The sequence below is a fragment of the Euleptes europaea genome, chromosome 1 (assembly GCF_029931775.1).
Source record: "Euleptes europaea isolate rEulEur1 chromosome 1, rEulEur1.hap1, whole genome shotgun sequence".
NCBI classification, from domain to species: domain Eukaryota; kingdom Metazoa; phylum Chordata; class Lepidosauria; order Squamata; family Sphaerodactylidae; genus Euleptes; species Euleptes europaea.
Window position 1 is genome coordinate 97,906,639 of NC_079312.1, and position 21,129 is coordinate 97,927,767.

The 21,129-nt window shown below is 43.7% G+C and overlaps 1 protein-coding gene across 1 annotated transcript in view; it reads right to left on the reverse strand.

Moving 5' to 3' along the window:
• Window positions 1-18,214, reverse strand: part of NR3C1 (nuclear receptor subfamily 3 group C member 1) — an 81,018-nt gene extending 62,804 nt beyond the window's left edge. Inside the window, exon 1 of the mRNA XM_056854033.1 lies at window positions 17,040-18,214. Within this exon, the coding sequence (XP_056710011.1) occupies window positions 17,040-18,214 (1,175 nt within the window). The remainder of the gene's footprint in view (window positions 1-17,039) is intronic.
• Window positions 18,215-21,129: the final 2,915 nt, after the last annotated feature.

A 21,129-nucleotide genomic window follows, 5' to 3' on the forward strand; every position in this document is an offset into this window, starting at 1 on the left:
TACCCACTAATGCACTGACATTCCAAACAAAGCAAGAACGTAGTTCATCTGAACAAACATAAATGCAAGATAAAAGCTCTCATTTGCAGTTATAGTTTTAATATTGTGCCCAGATTTTGCTCCTACCAAGCTTCTCAATCGACAGAGATAATTTAAGTTTGGAGAAGTAAGCATATGAAATTATCATCACAAATCAATTCAAAGGACAAAGTGCTGCTTGCATTATGAACTCTAATTGTTTGGTTACATGCTCTTCTTCCTGTTTCACTGAACGAAACAGCAATGACTACATAAGGTTAGGTTTTTAAGCTTTCTATATAGCAATTCCATTCAAACTACACAAAAAAACCACCACCTGCTCTCTCTACGGGAATATTTACAAACCTTAAATGGAAGGTTATATTGGTTATATTCTGATATCAACGGAAGTTTTTGGGGTTGAATCCCCCAATAAAATAAAAAGGAGGCCTTGCATTGGTTCAATTCAAAGTACCGTATTTTCCGGCGTACAAGACGACTGGGCGTATAAGACGACCCCCCCCATTTTTACAGTTAAAATATAGAGTTTGGGATTGTCCCGAGTCCGCGGCCTGGGTCCGGCCCTCGGGACTGCGCCCCAACCCCGCGGCCACCCCCGGTCCTCCTGGGGCGGCTTAACCCCCGGGGAAACAACACCACTTACCGGGGCGGGAGAAAGAGGGGGCGGGGGCAGTCGGACGAGCTGGCAGTGTGCCGGGAGGCGGGGCTGGCGGGAGGAACAGGAGGAGGCCGGGGGCCGACCTCCCGGCATGGAAGAGTGTGTGCCGACCAGGCCCAGCCGGAGCAAATCCTGGAGGCGAGGCGGGAAGGGAGCCTCCCCGGGCAGCGGGAACCCCGCAGCCAGAGACGCCGGCTGTAGCCAAGGCTCAGCCCCGGGCTCCGGCGGGAGGGTGGGAGCCCGAAGTGGCGGGACGTGGCTCTCGGGAGGAGTCGGCGAGGGGAGAAGGGAGCGGGGAAGAAGAGGGGGACGGGGGCGAGAGTAAGGGCCCTCGAGAAGGGCGAGGCTAAAGGCAAGGGGAAGACTGAGCCGACGGCCCGCGGAGGGCGGGGCTAAAGGAGGGTTTGGAGGGGAGGGAAGCCCATAAAAACAGAAGCTGAAGCGGAGGCCGGGGAGGAAAGGGGGCATGTTGGGTGGGCTAGGCGGCAGCCAAAACACCCTGTGCCGGGAGAAGAGAGTGGCCACCCCGGCCAGCCAGCCACCTGCCTGCCTTGCGCTGCCGCTGGAGCGCAGCCGAGCACTTCCCTCCATGCACCCCGGCGCGCCTGGCTCCGACTCCGAGCCGGGCAGTGAGCACCCTCAGTGAGCTCGCCTCCCCTCCCTCCTCCGGCGGACATGGACAGAGCGGAGGCAGCTCCCCAGGCAGATTCTCCAGTCTGGCTCGGAATTCAGCATCCGGCGTATAAGACGACACCCGGCGTATAAGACGACCCCCGACTTTTGAGAAGATTTTCCTGGGTTAAAAAGTAGTCTTATACGCCAGAAAATACAGTATTGACCGTCACATGCAAAGTCCTTCAATGCTCTGGGCCCTCATATTTGCAAGATCTCCTCTCCTCCTATCTTCACTATGACAACTTTGCTCATCTGAACAGGGCCTTCTGAATGTGCCACCCTGCAAAAAGGCAAGATGAGCATCAAATTTACTTTCTCTAACATCTAATGTTTAATACTTATGCTTTGTTCAGATTTCTGCAATCCCATTCCTACAGCACTGCTCATTAGAAGAAAAGGGTTTTATATCCCACTTTTCTCTACCTCAAGGAGGCTCAAAGTGGCTTACAACTGCATTACTTTCCCCTCCAAAAAACAGGCACCTTATGAGGTAGGTGGGACTCAGAATTCAGAGAACTGTTTCTCAGCTTCCCCCCCGCCAGATGTCCAAAGTAAGTTTCCCTTGACAAGTGCCCCCTCCAACTGGTCAAGATACTATCTATAGTTATCTGGACTTGAGTCATTTCATGTTGGTTATCCCTTATAGATCTACCAGAGAATGCATGACGTTAACCCTCAGACTGAATTACTTCTTATCACACTAATGCAGAAAGAAGAAATGGTTGGAGAGGATTTGCATGGAATCATGCGCACTGTACAGAAATAATACAGGAAGGGGGGAAAGAGTAAGAAGAGGAACATCTTTGGTAGCCATGTACCATCTCTGCTGAAAATTGCTTTTCTCCTTCCTGTTTTAGGTACTGTATAAAGCTTGGGCCTGGCCAGAGGCCTTGGGTGCCGAAGGGCAAGAGTCAAAGGGCCCCTTGTCTTTTGACTCTTAGACCTGTGGCTCCCAGCTTGTGACTTCAATCAAGCCAGCCAAGGAACCCAGGACCAACCTGAGCTGTACTTTTCCCCATTTGCTGTGCACTAGTTTATGTATTATTGTTCTTGTGAGCAACTTGGGGCATCTCTGGAGAAAAGCAGGATATAAGTAAATGGAAAGAAATTTAGCAAGGAAATTTACAGTAGTCTACTTTGATCTCACAACCTGCTTGACAGACTTTTCTGAGCCTTTTCCATACAGAGCGAAACCTGTCCCGAGTTAAATCAATCACTTCTCCTAGATAAAGGATACACAGAAATGGATTCCAAATGCTTTTCCAAATGCTGATTGTGAACCAGTGTTACCTCAGTCATTTCAACATGGAGGTTATGTTCCCATATGCCTTGGATGGTGTTTACACTAGTAGATCATCAAGGTCATGGGGATGAGTACTCCCCAAAAGTGAAACAAAGCCATCAGGGCTAACATGGTCTTGGGAAATACCTATGGAATGTTGTCCAGTCTGAAAAGTAGTGCTTTGAATTGATAATACATATCCAAGTATGTGTACCTCTGGTATCTGCAATGAGACAGAGATGGATGAGAGGTCATATAGGCCTATGTAGGGATGCCCTCGTGACTGATCTGGAAGCGCCAACTGGTGCAAAATCCTTATGGGGTACTTGCTGTGAGATCATATAACACCAGTGCTAAAACAAATGCACTGCCTCTAGCTGGAGTATCGGATCAGGTTGGGATTCCCACTTGGGATTCATATAAATTTGAGGAAACCATTTTGAATTTGCAAAACAGTTACTTAAAACACCAGGTATAATTCAAGCAAAACACAGCTTTAAAAACTTTACTCGATTTCTTTTTATACTTGTAGCATTAATAATCAATGCTAATATGTAATACCTACATATACTTGCTACCTTTTAAAAATATCTCCTGCTATAACATGAACTTATCCTTAGTTTTAAGGATAGCATAATGCAGTAATTAAGTACACACTCAATAAAACCCAAACATGGGGCACTATCCCCACAAAAGATAGCTTCAAGGAAGAGCTTCTGAATGTAATGGAGTGTGATTTAGTCAGGACAAACTTAAATTCCAAAAATTTGAAGGTGATTAACTATAAATTTTGCTGGACTTCATAGGATAATGTTGAACCTCCATTAGCACAGTTTGTATTTAGTATGCTTGCATATACATAAGATGGAATCGATTAGCACTTTAAACTGCAGTAATGTCGGCTTTTCAAGAAAACTTGACTTGGATAATTTTGATTCAAATTTAAACACATCATTAAAAGTTTAAATACTGTTAGCAAATTTACATAATGTTAACAAAAGGCAAATACACCGCATATAAGCCTGGACCATGGACAAGCACTGCTGTTTGTCAGTGCTTCATAACCTAGATTTAGCCCACATAACATAATCAATTTGCAGAACAAACCCAGATAAGTATAGATATATCGACTATATTACATGTCAGACAGAAAGTTTTCCACAGAAAAATCTAGCACCAGAAAAATTTCTGCAAAGACTTTCCACCCCTACATCACTGGTTATACACCTGTGTTTGCACCAGTATACATGCATAAGTATCCAAACCAAATTCATCTGTAATAAACGATACCCTCGATATATGTGTATGGAACATCATATCTAAAAACCCCAATTCTTATCATATTTAGTTATGACAGTAGCATTAGCTTGCAACAAAAAGTAGAGTTTTGCTTTCCAGCCACCTTCTTCCTGGTGCAAACATTTGACTGCCCCCCCACCCAGCCACACCTGAATGGGCCTCTCTGGAACAGTGTTCAATGTTTAGGGTGCTGCATTTGTGATAGCAAGGGTTTGGTGGAAATCAAAGATACACACTCCTTTCTGCAACAGCAAAGGAATTTTGCTTGATGAAGGGGCTCTCTTTGGATTCCATCAATTATTTACAGAGAGTCTGTCATAATCTGAAACACTTCCCTTCAAAACAGACAGAATTGTTAAATATTTTTCAGCACTTGTCAAAAATCAAAGACATACAAGTGGGAACCTGCAAGGACTTGCAGGTGGGATCTTACCCCCCCCCCCACACACAAACTATTTCCTTTTTTTCTCTCTGGCAGCTCTCACAGCCTCACCCCTTTTCCTGCTACCTTCTTTCCTTCCCACCCAACAGCCTGTTTACCTTTATCTGACCCTCTTGTCTTCAGTTCCTGTGTGGTGCAGTGGTTAATAGGGGTGGACTCTCATCTGGAGAACCGGGTTTGTTTCCCCACTCCTCCACATGAAGCCTGCTGGGTGACCTTGGGCTAGTCACAGTTCTCTCCAAACTCTCTCAGCCTCACAAGGTGTCTGTTGTGAGGAGGGGAAGGGGAGGCGATTGTAAGCTGCTTTAAGCCTCGTTAAAAGTAGTGAAAATTAAGGCATAAAAACCAATTCTTCCAGCAGCCTCGACCTAGGAAAACTATGGCCCAGTTGTGTAATGCCAGCTGCTGAGCCAGGCCCACTTGCATGGTAAGAACCCTCAAGGACTTGTGGGAGGGCACATCACTTTCCTCAGTATCCCCTCCTACACTATTTCCTTTCTTTCCTCCTGGCAACCCCCCATATTCTCTGACCTTTCCCTGCCTCATTCTTTCTTTCTCAGCCACTCACCAACCTACCTTTTATCTGCTTCCCATCTTCAGCTATATTTATTAGCAACTTATTGATTCTCCTCTCCTTTTTAGCCTCATAACCACCCTGTGAGGTAGATTAGGCTGAAAGCACGTGACTGGTCCAAAATGACCCAGTGAGCTTCCACAGCACGATAGGGATTTGAACCTGGGCCTCCCAGACCCTGCTCTGAAGCTCTAACGTCTTATACCACACTGGCTTTCATAGGGTGGCTGATGTTGAACAGTAGCAATCAGCCATGCCTAGTTGAGTCATGCAAGTCAGATGGTATCAAGTCATCCAGAGGTTGATTCCAGGCCTAGGCCTGCCGCACTCCAGGTGGGTCCTGGAGATCTCTCAGAATTACTAGACTCTAGGTGACAGATATTTGTCACGTATAGAGAAAATGACTGCTTTGGAGGATAGACTCTGTGGCCTTTATATCTGGCTGAGACCTCTCCCTTCCCCAAACCGGCCCTCCTCAGACTCCACCACAAAATCTCCAGGAATTTCCCAACCTGGAGCTGGCAACCCTAGCCAGGCCTGGCCCCAATTAGTCGTCCCTCAAAGGCCAAAATAGGCCTGGAAAGGGCCCCTCCCCCTTCCTTTTACTAACACAGCCAAGCTTGGAGCCCGTGGTTGCCTAGCAACAGCCACTGAGGGAATCTGATGCTTAAAGCTACATGCTCTCAATGTTTCATTTTTGGGGGTTTTAAATGCCCCCCCAATGTATTTTTGTTTAGATTTTTCTGCAAACCAGGGGCATTGCACAGTTTTGTGGAAATCTGTCTTGCCCATTAACCACTCCAGTCTCTGGATTTAAGTACTGGCGCAAGTGAAAGCGCACTTTGTGGAAGAGGAATAAAGCTAGTGTTAAAGCAGTGGATTCACACTCTCCTCAAACCAGCTATCTAAAAACATCTTTAAATCTTTTGAAAGTTTATATTGCACAGCACACTACTAGTACAATCCTATTTTTTTCTCTCCTGAAGGCTCCATACCAGTGGACTATATGTGAAATAAGTGCTGTAGGAGCACTTGTCTTATACGTCAGAAATTTATTGTCTTCTGATATTTTGAAAAGAGGTACAAGAAATTGTCATCAACTATGTAAACATACAGTTGCTTACATTGCTTTTATACCTGTCATACCTGGTATCATTTATTGAATACCTTAGCCTTATTTAAAGGTAAAGGTCCCCTGTGCAAGCACCAGGTCATTCCTGACCCTTGGGGTGACATCACATCCCAATGTTTACTAGGCAAACTTTGTTTACGGGGTGATTTGCCAGTGCCTTCCCCATGGTCTTAGTTTACTTCACTATAATTTTATTCAGGAATGCTAACTGCTGTGCAGAACACAAACCACTGGCAAAAGGAAGGGATTAGCTCTCTTTGAGTAGTAGTCCAGTCAGGAATGGCATTTGCAAACAATTGTTTGAGATCTGTAGGAAGTTCCTAAGAATGTGGAAGGAAAGATTTCTATGGCAGTCATATAGCTTGAGGTAAGAAAATGAGAAAGCCACATGTGTATGCTGTGGATGTTTCTTCTGTTTTAAGGTTTCTAGCAATTTAAATAGCACAACTACCACTGGACACCAATAGCAGTAGCTATGTGAAGAATCATTTGAGATTTCCATCACAAAGTGGGTTTTAAGTTTTGCAACCAGGTAGTACTTGTTTTGTAAAAATAGTAGATATTAAACAGAATTTAAGAAGTATGATTTAAGTATGATAAGAAGTATGTTTTGTACACTTTAGTTTGCTTATATTCCCCAACTGAATTAAATAGTACAAAGGAGTATGATTGGGCTCACATCATACTAGAGAACACTAATGGGGAGAGCCATGCTGGTGTGAAATCTACCCAAGACAGCCTGGGAGCCCATTCCTGGAGGGGCGGGCAAACTGGGGCAGCTGGGACGGCACAGCTGAGAAGCCCCCTCAGAGGCTTCCAGGCCACTACGGAGGGGAAAAAGCCTTTTTTCCAGAATAAAAACGGGAAAGCGAGCCTGAACTGGCGCAGGACCGCCGGCATCCCGGAAAGCATCCCGGGGTGATAGGGGTTTGGAAGCTGCCTAAAGGCACCTCCACCCCCTGGAATGCCTCCCGGGATGCCGACAGAGGGATTTGCACCAGGATAACGCCGACGGAAGGTACCGCCAGCACCCAAGACCTGCACTCGGGGCTGGAGGGGAAAGCCTTTTTTCCTGTTATTTTGGAAAAATCCTTTTTTCCTGTCCGCTGCGGCAGGGAAGCCTCTGAGGACGCTTCTCAGCTGCGCAGTACCGGCCACCATGGTTTGCCCCCCCTCAGGATTGGGTTCAAAGTTTTAATTTGCTTAAAGCTTAATATTTACTAAGCACTGCCCTCAAAATTAAAGGTATGCTTTATTATAATATTCTTTACAGCAAGCAACTCCAAAACAAAATCTTTTGCTTCACTGTTCAACCAGGGTTGCAATTTACTTTAAGAGCATCACTGTCTCTTATAATTTTGCCTTTCAAAGTAACTGATGACTTAACCCTTCTGAAAGCAAATACAAAACATATGCGAACCCCAATAATGTAATAAAGCAACAAAAAGGTAGACCACTGATCTGGTTTTAGATTATATCTTCTATAATCCTGATAAATACATATGATTTCCAGTTATTCTCTGGCACACTAGTAACAGTTAAATTTTTCACAGAGGTATGGTGAGTGGAATAAATCTAAATTACAGAGAAAGCCAGCACATCTTCTAGACCCAGGGACATTCCCAGATTTAACAGATTATATTTTCAAGAAAAACCATCTGTCCCACAATAAATGTATCTGTTCCACAATGAACTTATCTAAATTTCTTACCACACCGACAATACCAGTAAGCAGCAGAAAAGACATTAGAAGCAAATTCCGCATATTGGAAAAACTATTGAGAAAGCTGTGCTCTGACTTCCTCTCATTTGTCCATACAACTTCTTATTAAGTTTTTAGAGGAACAACTAGTTATTATCAAGTGTGCTGTAGAGGTTAACAGCAGTGGACTCTAACCTGGAGAACCTCCACATGCAGCCTGCTGGGTGACCTTGGGCTAGTCACAGTTCTCTCAGAATTCTCTCAGCCCACCTACCTCACAAGATTCTTGTTGTGGGGAGGGGGAGGCAACGGTGAACTGCTTTGAGACTCTTCTATTAATATATAAATAAGATGCACAGTAGCACCAGATCTTATAATACCCAAACAGATTTCTGGAATTTGTATTTTTTCTTCTCATTTTAGCCCCCGCCCTCAATTTTTTTATTTCTCTATCTCTCCTTTTAAACAAATAATACATCCAGGAGATAGAAGACAGCAGTTTACCAGAGGTGCTATCTTTTTCTTAAGATGAGATGTATAATGCTGGAGTATCTATCGTATTATTATCACATATTTAAAAAATTGTGTAATCCACACAGAGCTTCAATTTTCAACTGGTAAGTCATGAGTCACAATTTGACAACTGGATTGCAACGATCCAAGATGGGGTGAGTATCATAACTACTGGGGGAGGGAGTCAGACAAACTTGAATATAACATGACAAATAATAACTTTCAGAAGTTAGACTGCTTCTCAACAACTCAATACACAAGATACTAACTAAAATCCAAAAATATTATGTTCCTCAAGTAGTTAATGAACCAAAATAAAATTAATGAAGTCCAACCTTGAAACAAGCAACAAAGTAAAAGAGTTGAGAAAGGGAAAAAAGAGACCCAGAGTAGGTCCTAATCTACAAAGGATGACGGTCACTGCTTAGAGTTTTGACACTTCTAATGAATGTTGATTAAGCCCTTTACAGATTACCATATTGTAAATTCTCAGAACTTTAACATAAGAGGTATCTGTAATACAAGACAAGATTAAAGACTGAAAATTTGTAATATTCTATGGCATTAAAAATTGAGACTAATGCATTTCTTAACTGTACAAAAACAGCTATTGTCGTTTTTCAAGTAGCACCATAATTTCTAAGAGGTAAAAAAGGAGGAAATATGTCTCTCTCCACAGACTGTTAAATGGTGGCAGTCACCTTTAATGTAAAAGATTTACACATTTTAATTGCGATATGACAGTTGCCTTTATGAAAAACTGCTTGTAAACAGGATTTTATGATCATCACCAATGGAAAATTAAAATGAGCCTAGCTCTAAGTAAAATTTAAACCTGGCTTAGTGTGGGAACCCAACATAAAATAAAAATAAAACTTTTCCTACTGTAATTTTTAAAAGCTAGCACAATATTTTTATACAAATGATTTGAAAATCTTCTCTTCAACCCAAGCCAGGGCAATTTAGACCAAATTCACTATATAAATAAATCTGTCACAAACTAAAGGGCAGTAAAAGAGACAGGCATACATTTTTGACTGGAATCACATCTCAACCAATATGTTAATAAAATTAATAAGCAGGATTTTTTTTGTCGTGCTCTTCTCCAAGAAGTTCAATGGTGTGCATTGTTATATGCCTGTTCAATTGTAGCATCACAACAACAAAAAAGGTAGGTTAGTCACAATGAATGGTCAAGGTCACCCACCAACCTTCATGGGGATTTGAACCTTTGTCTCCCAGGTGCTAGTCTATCACCCTAATCACCACACATGCTCTGGGAAGAGAAGAGGGCAAGTGGTGGGGGAGGGGGGAAGAGAAAAGGAGCAAAAGTAGAGGCAGGCCAGCAGAGTAGCAGATGAAATTTCCCACCCAGTGAGTCTTGCAGGTCCTAGCTTACATGTTTCTAATAATGAAGCAGATGAACAAGCCTGATCACTACTTTGAATCTCCTATATATAATGCACTACACAGCTCCATGTGGATTTTTAGACCCAAAGATTGAGGCCTGGTTCAGATAGGGGGTATTCTTCTGTAACCCTGGGAAACCCACCAGGTTTGCAGAATACTAATACAGGTTTCCACACTTAGTGGAAAAGAGGGGTTTAAATCCATCAGAAATCAGAGGAACACTGCTTGTGCAAACATAACCCCTCAGAGAGATGGGAGAGCAGACGCTAGAAGACTCAACTGAATGGAGCTGCTAGAGAGTCCATTGCTTATGCTAGGGCCTGATGCCACTGCCTCACCCACACAGGCAGGTAGGCAGATGGAGAATGAGGAGCAGGAGGCTCTGGAATCATCCTCCTTTGACAACAGCCCCACCACCACAGCTGCCACTCCTTTCTGGGTGTGGGAATGAGATCAGGAGCTGGCCCCTCACAACGCCAAGGTGGCAACATTGCAGGTGGGGGACGACGACAAGGAAGGAAGCTGTTGCTGCTTACCCCCTTGATTGTAGGTGCTGGCTCTGCAGGTGGGTGGGCAGGGGAGAAGGAGGTGCCTCCCACCACATGAGCCAGGTGAGAGAGCAGCAGCAGCGCTGTATGCTTGAGGGCTGGCCAGTAAGTGGCTGGCTTGTTGAGTGAACAGGAAGAAGGGAATTCCCCACACACACTTAAGTGTCTTGTGGGTACCTACTTGTACTTTCCATCATTCTAAAACTTACTGCACCTATTTCTTCATATCTTCTTACATTTATTATGTTATCAAAGGCCGCTTTGAGATCCATAAAAGCAGTAAACGATTTCCCCTTAGGATATGAAGTATATTCATTGGCAAGAAAAGAGAGCACGTATGCATGATGTAATGTAGATGAACCTTTTTTAAAGCCAATTTGTTCTGGACCTGGTATTGACAGGTTGTAGCTCCAACGACAAAGTTTCAATTGTAGATGGGCTGCTTACAGCTTTCCTGGTATTGATAGCAAGCTGATTGGTCTATAGTTGGCCAGGGAGTGAGGTGAACCTTTCTTGTATATCGGAACAAACGCTTCTCGCCATTTTCCAGGAATTTTACCAATTGAGTCTATCACGGTAAACAGGTTGGTAAAATTGGAGCCCACCACTCACATTATGTTTTGAAAAGTTCTGGAGGCATCCAATCTTACCTACTTTACAGAGCTCCAATTTGGTTTCCTGCACTTTCCTCTAAAATTGAATCTTTGCAATCCAATTTTTTACATGCCATCTTTCAAGCTCCAATTAAGTCACTTTAGCTTCTATGGAGTGTTCAGACTTAAAAAAATAATTTTTTTAACAAGACACCACAAACTCAAGCACAATAAATCATATACACAATATAACATATGAAGCTTGCTGTTCAAAATAACAATTCAACTGCCAACTTTTTCGAATTATATTACTCTTTGTCCTCCAAATATTCTTCCATATGTGTTAACACATTTATTACTTTCTTATTAAACGTATTTAAACTGAATCTTTCTCCTATCTCAACTTAAGTTCTATTCCACATTTCTAGCTATGTTTTTTAAAATTCATTTTTTTCAAAATTCTGAAACTGACCTATTATGTATAAAAGATGTCAATTTTGCCATAGTTGCATACTCTGTTAATTCAGTAATCCTTTCATCTAAATCTGGGTATTACTCTTCTTTCCATTTTGCCGCATATATCACTCTTGCCGCCGTCACCATATACTTAAATAGTTTGTTATATGTTCTTGATATGTTGCTTAGCAAAATATTTAATAACCCGTACTTCGGATCCAACAGAAACTTGATTTTTAATATCTTCTACATTTGGGAGAGTTCATTCTTGATTTATGTAGACTCCACTTGTTTGTCTTTTTGGCTGTCCATGTGTCCACTGAAGCCAGCTGAGATGCTATGGCTTCTACAGTGATCACTATGATTAGGCCTCAGCTAGTAGTCAGAAATTTCTCCTCTGAAATCACAGCAGCTAGGGCTCAGGTCAGCTGGAAAGAGCTCAGCAAATTAGACCCACAGATGCTTCACACTGGATGCTGCTGCCATTGGTTGGGTCATGCAGAGCTGCTTCCTGGGGAAAAGAGTTACTGGTGCTTGGGAGGCTGGACTGTGACGCACTCTTCATAATTTGGGCATCATGGAGCCCTTCTAAAGCCAATGCCTGGGGCACTTTGTTCAGCCTGCATTCAGATGGCAACAGCACTGGGCTTTGCCCATGCATAGTATGAGACATTAATGAAGCTGCCTTATACTGCATCAGACCATTGGTCCATCAATGTCAGCATTGTCAACTTAGACTGGCAGGGGCTCTCCAGGGTCTCACGCAGAGGTCCTTTTAACTGCAGGTGCCAAGCATCTAAACTGGGACATTCTGAATCCCAAGCTGATTCTCTACTACTATGCCACAACCCCTACCCAGTCCCACTCCACAATGCCTATGGATGGTTTAATACAGCCCAATTAGGTTTTTAAACAGAATAATCTCTTATTACAAAGGTTCTTGACCAACTGTAAACGAGTTTTTTAACCTTAGAACATGCCATATTTAATATTTGCAAATTTGCTGATGCGCAATAGATTCAGAAAGCATGGAAGCCCTTCGATTTTCCACAGCGACTGAGCATGCACTACCATCACTGCAACCATGCTCAAAATACAGGGGTGTGTGTGTGGGAGCCTTTCCAGCATCTGCTATGACTGCTTAAATATTCCTGAAATACAGTCAAGGAATATCCATGCCCACAATGGCTGAGAAACACTTTCTCCCCTGTTCCTCCACCCCCGGATGGATGGTGGCCGATCTGTCTGTTAGGGCCCCTACCCTGCCCACTCCACGCTGGCACTGTTGCGCCACTGTCCCAAGTCTGTGGACTGGCTTTTTGTTCTGCCATCCTGGAGCCATGGCACGGCAAACCACTTAGGAGTTGTGCTGTTGCTGTGCTGTGCTGTCCCCTGCCGAGGTATAGCTGCCCCCCCCCGGGGAGGTTCTTATATTAGTTCTAGGTACATGGAAAGAGCTCCTAGATCAAGCAGACTACACAGTGAATCAGATTTTTGGCATAGGGGTGGATGTGAGCCTGGGCTCTATTGACAAGAGTGCTGTGGTGAGACCACTTTGCCCTGAAAGCCAGATTAATGTCCCGCCTCCTTCCTGCATAGGCAGTGAGCTGGTTTATGCTTGCTCGCAGAGACTAATGGATCCAATTGGTTTTCAGAATGATCTGCGGGATCTGATGCCCCCCGGTGACTCACTGGATAAGCTGGTGGATAACTGGTACCACTGGTTATCTGAAACCATCAGCGAGATTGCTCTCTGACATTCTCTTTGCCCCTGCTCCAAACTAGCACCATGGTACAACGAGAGCTGAGACAACTAGAGCAAGTTTGGTGGCAAACTCGTGATAAGGCCACAAGAACATTATAGGATGTTTATGAAATCCTATGAGATGGCGGTGATGTCTGCTGAAAAGGAATTTTATGCACCCTCCATCATGTCTGCTAGCTCATGCCTGGCACAAGTGTTTTGGCTGATTAGTTCTCTGATGTCCCAAAAATCTAGTGGTTCAACCAACAGCTGCGAGGCTTTTTTGAGCTTTTTTGCAGGTTAAATCCTGCCACTCTGCCAGGACCTCCCAGCCAACTTTGATACAGTTTGGGAACTGGAGGCCAACTTGGCCATCTTCTGGTCCTGTATTGGACCATTTCAGCCAACTCTCCCAGATTGATGTCGACAGGCTCCTGACAGCTGTGAAGCCTACCACATGTCTCCTCAAGCCATGCCCATCATGGCTGGTGAAAGCCAGGGGTACTAGGATCCGGGACCTCCTGGGGAATATATCAATTTATCCCTAAATTCATAGTCTTTCCCAGAGAGCTTGAAGGAGGCAGTGGTAAGGCTGCTCTTAAAGAAAACATCACCGGATCCTAATGATCCAGCCAACTACTGCCCGGTGTCAAATCTACCTTTCCTCGGTATAGCTGAAAGAGCGGCAGTGGAACAGGTACAAGCCTTTCTGGAGGACACATTGGTTCTGGACCCATTCCAGTCTGGTTTCCACCCTGACCATGGGACGGAGAGAGTGCTGGTCACCAAGGCAGATCAGCACTGCTGATTTTGTTAGATCTAACAGCACCATTTGATGTGGTTGACCACGACCTACTGGTGCACTGCCTCCCCAACACTGGGATACATGGGACAGCTTTGAAGTGGCTGGTCTCCTTTCTCCAGGATCAGTTACAGAGGATAGCGCAAGAGGAGACAATGTCACCATGGTACCTATTGGCATGTAGGGTCCCTCGGTGGGTGATTCACTCTCCGATGTTTTTTGACATCTACATGCGCCCCCTCACCCAGCTTGTCCAGAATTTCAGGCTGGAGTGTCATTAGTATCTGTTGATGGGTGACGACCCGGATACTGCCCTGGAAAATCTGGCCAGGTCCTTCGAGGCCATGGTTGGGTGGTTGAAACAGAACCTGGCTAAGGCTAAATTCATCGAATCCTGTAGCTCCACCGGAGTGATGGAAGTGTGAGCAGCCAGCTCCCGGCTCTTGATGGGATGCAAGTAACAGCAGCTGCATCCGTCAAGAGCCTGGGGGTGACTATGGATGCTTCTCTTACCATGGAGGCACAGGTCACCAATATCACCAGGGAGGTGTTCTACCATCTCTGCCAGATTAGACTGCTGGTGCCCTACCTCCCCCATCCTGACCTAGCTACAGTGATCCACGCAATGGTCACCTCCAGATTGGACTACTGTAACTTGCTCTACGCAGGGCTGCCCTTAAGACTGCTCTGGAAACTTTACCTGGTCCAGAATGCAGTAGCAAGGGTCCTTACGAGGACCTCTTGGAAGGCACATATTCAACCAGTGCTCCGCCACTTGCCCTGGCTCCAGATTGAGCACCAGATCAGGTTTAAGGTTCTGGTATTGACCTTCAAAGCCCTAAATGGTCTGGGACCATCGTACCTGCAGAATTGCCTCTCCCAATATACACCCCCAAAGAGCACTTTGCTCATCTGGTGAAAATCTCCTGGCGATCCCTGGCCCAAAAAGTATCTGCCCGTCCTCGGCCAGGGCCTTTTCGGCCTTGCCCCCAGCCTGGTGGAATGCTTTACCCAGTGAGGTTCAAGCCCTGTGGGACTTAAAACAGTTTCTCAGGGCCTGTAAAACTGAGCTGTTCCACCAGGCACAGGGTTGAGGGCAGAGTCGGTTTTCCTTCTAGCTGGCCTCCTCTTCTCCCCACCTCTGCTATCTCCCCACAAATATTAAGTCAATATTTTTGCTGCTTGTATTATGTATTATTATATGCTGCTATGAAGTGGGCATCTGAGTTTTATGATTTTATTGCTGTATGTACAAAACTGGACTGATTTTAGAGTGTTTTTATCAGGTTGTAAGTTGCTCTGAGCCTGGCTTTGGCCAGGAAAGCGCAGCCTAAAAATCAAATAAATAAGTTCAAATGTACAATACAGGAATACTGCGTTCTGACAATCACATCAAACCATAGATCACACTAATAATTATTTCAGATCAGAATACTTTGTTTCCAAAAATATATAGGCAAACTATGGTTTAAAACTGCTAGTCTACTTTTATTTTCTATCTACTCAACACTCCTGTTTCTATAATGGGGCTGGTTCTGGAAACAGGTATGGCTATGATCTGACAATTCAGACATCACATCTAACTACAGTTATCAAAACCACCATCACAAACAGTAGTTTGGTGGCAGATTAGGCACCATGCTGAACTACAGGATAACTACCACTTTAATAAACAGCTACATTCACTAATTTAACTGTCAGAAGGGAAATACATCAGTTAATATTTGTTTTCCTATTACAGTAATACACCAGAGATCATCATAAACTTGCAGACCTACCAACTAAAATTTGTCCTTGTAGATCAAGCAATGTTGGTACCCAACTAAAAATTCAAGCCTTATAAAACTATATTCTAGCTGTAACTTCTCTGTAGAGAAATCTTAAGAAAGATATTAATCTTACTTCCCACTATTTAGAAGGCCATGTATTCATCAAAACTCTGCTGGTGGCTTTCAATATTTATTTCTCCCCTCTACCAATCACATACAATTAGCAAAACCCTAATTTACTAATATGTAACCGGTTTTAATAACACCCACAGTTTTCAATAAAAATTCTCAACATAAACATCTTCGGTTGTATTTTGAAAATAAAGTAGTTCTGCGCAGTACAAAGAAATAACAGAATTTATATACATAACCTGAGAGGTTTTAGACATATATTTCAATTCACAAAACTCAAGAAAATAGTCCCATTTGATTTTTATCTAAGCTAGATGATCTACCGTCTCTGTTTGGCTCCAGCCTACCATAACACCATAATAAAAGTGTTATGACTATGGACTTCGATTGAAACAAACACCATGTGTGACAACTACTTTCCTACAACAATCCAAAATAAAACTACTTTTAGCTTAAATATGAATGTAACCGTCAAAAAGAAATTACAAGGTTACAAAAGGAATTAGCAGCTTTATATTAAGCATTTCAAAAGCAAATTTTAGACATGCAAAGCTATGTCCTCTGTTTGAAAAGCATTAGCATTTTCTAAAAGCTAATTCATATTGTTAAATTTCCACAAAATGCATGTCTCATAGAATATTATTGACAGCTTATGAGAGTTATACCAGATTGGAAAAAATATTTTAGGAATTTCCAACCCAAATATTTTTAGCAGTCAGCATGAATAAACACCGCTGATCAACGTTTCTTTGATCAGCACAATGTTTTACTAGGATTCACTTCGCAACTTTAAAATCAAAATTTAGATTGGCTCATACGGCTCCTCTGTCTTTTATACTGTAGATAAAAAATACTGTAGATAAAAATTACTACTAAAACTATTAGTGTTTACTGTCAGGCTAGCATACCATCAAAACAAACAAAACTGTTATAATTCAAAAGGTTTACGATGACCCACCAAACCTTGTGTTAAATATACACAACTTTGAGAAAAGCCAACTTGTTCAACCAATCAGAATGTAGTTAAAGATTAACCTGAATGAGATGCAATAGGTCTTGCGTTCCACTTTATTTTTTCTTATCTCACATTTTTTTAAAGCTTGGCAACATATTAAATAATTTAATCAACTGTAATTCTTCCACTTGCACTGTCTTAACATATCCAAAATGACAGCTTACTAATTAGAACCTGATTACAATTTAAGGAACAAAAAGTATATTATTGTACTATCTATACTTGTAATAAATGTAAACCAAAAGATCTCTTACCTTGAATAGCCATTAGAGAAGACAGATCTTCCAGAAAAATTCAAAACTCCTATTGCAGCAAGAGCATCATCCCCAGACCCTTGGCACCTATTCCAATTTTCTGAACTAGCAGGATGAGATGGAATGGCATTAAAAACTGGTTTCTGATCCTGCTGTTGAGAGACGGATGCCGTATTCAAGTCATAATGGTACATTTGTCCTCCAGAAGTGCTGACGCCATGAACAGAAATGGCAGATGTTTTATTTCCAAGAATGTTAGAACCAGAGAAGCTAGCCTGGCAATAAACCGGACCGATTTTCTCTTGCTTTATAACCCCAGGGGTGCACAGTTCAATAAAATCTTCTTTTTCGGTCTTCACTTGTGGCATCTGCACCGTGTGGGTGGGCAAAATATCCCCACGCTCATTGATTGTAGGCTTAGTGTCTGGTAAAACAGGAGGCTTGCAGTCCTCAATATCCTTTTCTTCCAGGAGAAAACCCTCATCTGCACCCAGAGGTGAAAGCAAGCTGCCTTCATCCAGCAAGGGGTCCATTCTCCAAGGACTCCCATTTGTTTCTTTTCCAGGAGATACTGGTGGTAAATCAAAATCCTGCAGAATATCAAAAGTGCTTTGGTCTTCAGAAAAGAGCTTCAAGTTGCCACCATTACTGCCAACTTGGCCTTGCACTAAAGCGCCTTGCTCTAAAGTGCGATCATGACTAGCCATGCTTGGGAACCCTGGCTCTAGGGGCACGTCGAGAGATGCCGTACCCTTTGAGCCTTCAGCCAGGCTAGCGGTCTTATTCAAGCTTGCAATGCTTTCTTCAAGGAGCCTGAAATCTGTCTCTCCAGAAGAGAGGCTGATTTGGCCCTGCTGCGGAAATCCAAGTTCGTTTCCCATCACTTTTGTATCAGTCTCGCCCATATATATTCCCATTGACAGAGACACTGCTTTGGAGAGATCTGGCTGTGGCGCATTGCTTCCTAATCCCTTTGACAAATCACACAGAGCAGGTTGCTGCTTGGAGTCAGACTGAGAGGAGGCAGGCAGGGGAGCTGCAGATGCAGGAGTCTTGACAGGAGCTCCACCCCTAAAGGATGCAGGAAAGTCCATCACAAGTCCTCCTTTGTCACGGAAATGAACACTTTTCCCTGCTTCCTCCACTGTGGACTTTAGTGATTCTTTGGACTCCATTGTCTTAACACTAGTTATAAAAGAAGAGAAATATTCACCATTAGCCCAAAACTTTACGAGCCAAATAGAGGCAGTACATGGCTTAATTAAAAGACAGACATTATTTTCCAATGTCACTCTGTTTAAAATAAAGTCTCTAATCCACCCCAAGGGTTTCGGACTAATTTTTAAGCCACTTTCTCAATTTACAATTTGAGAAAATTGTATTTAGCCTCATATCATTAATCAAGAAGAAAACTACTCATTCGGAATATCTTACTTCATCTTTGTCACTGAACTACATACATATACGCCTACGGACCAAAAAATGAAAGCCGTACATAGACATTATCTCTATTTTAAACCACAGATAAGCAATATTTCTTAATTTAATTTCAACTTTTTTTCTACACATTTTAGATTCATCAACTACCAATGAAAGAATAAAATACAAGAACAACTTCCACATGCTTTTTCAACAGGGGCCAATGACACTTCCGCCAGGAAAAAAGGTTCTCCAACGTAACACCTCGTTAACTGCTATACATGCTAACTTCCCAAACTTCTCTCTCCTTTCCACTTCTACTTATTACACTGGGGTGGGGGAGGGGAGAAAAATATCAGGTTCTGAGCTTGTCCAACTTAATGAGTCATATTTTACTCTGGTCCAAAGAAAGTTTCAAAGGATGGAATAGCATTAAAAACTGGTTTCTGATTCAGCACACTTACTGAAAAATACTTAAAATTACTATTTTACATCTTATAATCTCCAGAAGTGCCATTTAAAGAATAATAAAAAAATTAGATATTTGTATTTAACATACGCTATAAAATACATTAGTTATATTATGTAAGGCACTGTTTGGAGAAAACCAAATATATTAATGAATCCAAAAACTACTGAACTATTCTGAAGAAAATTTTCAAACCCCATTAGTAATTGATTGGACACATTTGACCAGATGTCCCTTAAAAAGGATAATCCTTAATAGTTCACAAGTTGAAAGGAAAAGTAAACCAACATTCTGAATTTTTATTTGGTTTATTTTATGTTCACCTCTCCTTTTGCGAGCATATTAGATTTCCTCAAAATATAAAACGGTCCTTTGTGAATTGACACTAGGCTTCTCTGAGAGCTCCCTTCAAACCAAACAATAAAAACACCACGCAAAACCAAAACAAGCGATTTGATTCTGCAACACCTTCTTCTTTAGAAGTTGTGTGAAAATTTAATTTTTTGTTTCGCCATAGCACCATCACGCCATTGAAAGCCCTGTTCCTAAGAACAAAGGTAAAGTACCGAAAAGACCTGGAGTTACTACACTTGACAATAGAAAACAGAAAGAGTCCAGTAGCACCTTAAAGACTGACAAAAAAATGTCTTCAGATACCTGCATCTGAAGAAATGAGCTGCGACTCACGGAAAGCTCGTACCTTGCTAGAAATGTTGCTAGTCAAGGAGCTACCGGACTCTCGCTCTTTTCTACCGCTACAGACACACTAACACGGCTACCCATCGCGATCTGCCTACCTGTGACAAGTTTGTCTCACTTTCACACACTCCATTAAATGACAGACAACGCCAAGGGGAGGGAAACCTGTCACACGAGATTTCAACCCCCCCCCCAAGATATTTAAGCAGGATCTTTGGGAGCTGAAATGCGCCCCCTCTTACCAAAACTAGATTTGGTGCGTGTGTGCTTTTTAAGGAAGAAATGTGTCGGGACCTGTTGAGCATTCTGCTGGCACGCCCACTTCTGCAAAATAACACCAACCCTTTGCTACAACCCCCCCCCTCCTCTTTAAGTGCTGGGTTTTGAGCTCCCTTGATTGTTTCCAATCCCTCGGGCCCGCCAAATTATTATTAAGGCGTGAGAGAAAGAAGGACAAAGAAAAGAGGGAGGGAGAAAAGAGCAAACCTGGCCTCTTTTTTTCCCTTTCAATTTTTTTTTTAAAAAAATCCGACCGTCTAGAAACAAACACATATTTTATTAAAAGCAAATAAAACCGAAGATGTCGTTTTCTCCACGGGAAGGGGGGGGCGGGCGAGGCAGAAGGAGAGGGAGAGAGAGAGAGAACTCTATGCTATTAAATGGCCCCGTTGGGAGGGGGGGGGGAATTCCGACACCAGGCTCTGTCAGACATGACTTTAGAGGAATTAAACCGGACCCAAAACGGCCGCGAAACAAGACATCCGTTAACCCCCCCCCCCCCAACACACGCCTCTTCTCCCACGGCCGCATTGAACGCCGACGAGCTATCAATCGGACCGCCCGACAAAATAAGAGACGCGATTCCCCCCCCCTCCTTTATCCGGCCTCAAGACTTTTGGTAGGAGGGGGGGGGAGAGAAGAGAGAGAGGAAGACAGCAGAGGCTTATGACTAGAAATGAGGGGGGGGTTGTTGGGGAGGGTGACCTCTGAGCAAGTACACACCGCCCTCCTCGGCTACGCGCCTCCCTTCGACACAACTGGAAATCGCCCCCCTCCCCCCCCCAACCAGACATTAAAAAAAGGAGCCCCCCTTTTTTACCTTATCGAGTGTGGGGGGGGGGCGGCGGCGCTGGGGACTCCTCTCAGCCGCCAACTTCCATGGCTGAAGCGAGGGCGAATAAACAACTTGGCAAGGGGGGGACGGGGACGGGGAGGAAGGCGAGTGGAGGGGCGACGGGGATTGGGCGTGGGGTGGGGGCTGACGCAGCCGCCCCTTTGCGGAGGAGAAAGGGAGGCGAGCCCCTCCCCCTCCTCCTCCACACGCAACGGCCACCAGCCCCTCACCTGCTCCTCCTCCTCCGCGCGCCCCCCCAACACACGCTCTCCCCCTCCCCAGTCGATTAAAGCGAATTAGCCCCCACCCCCCTCCCTCAGACCCTCCGGGCGTCCCGCCCTCCCCCTTTTCCTCCTTCCTTCCTTCCTTCCCCCCCTCCTCCTCCTCCC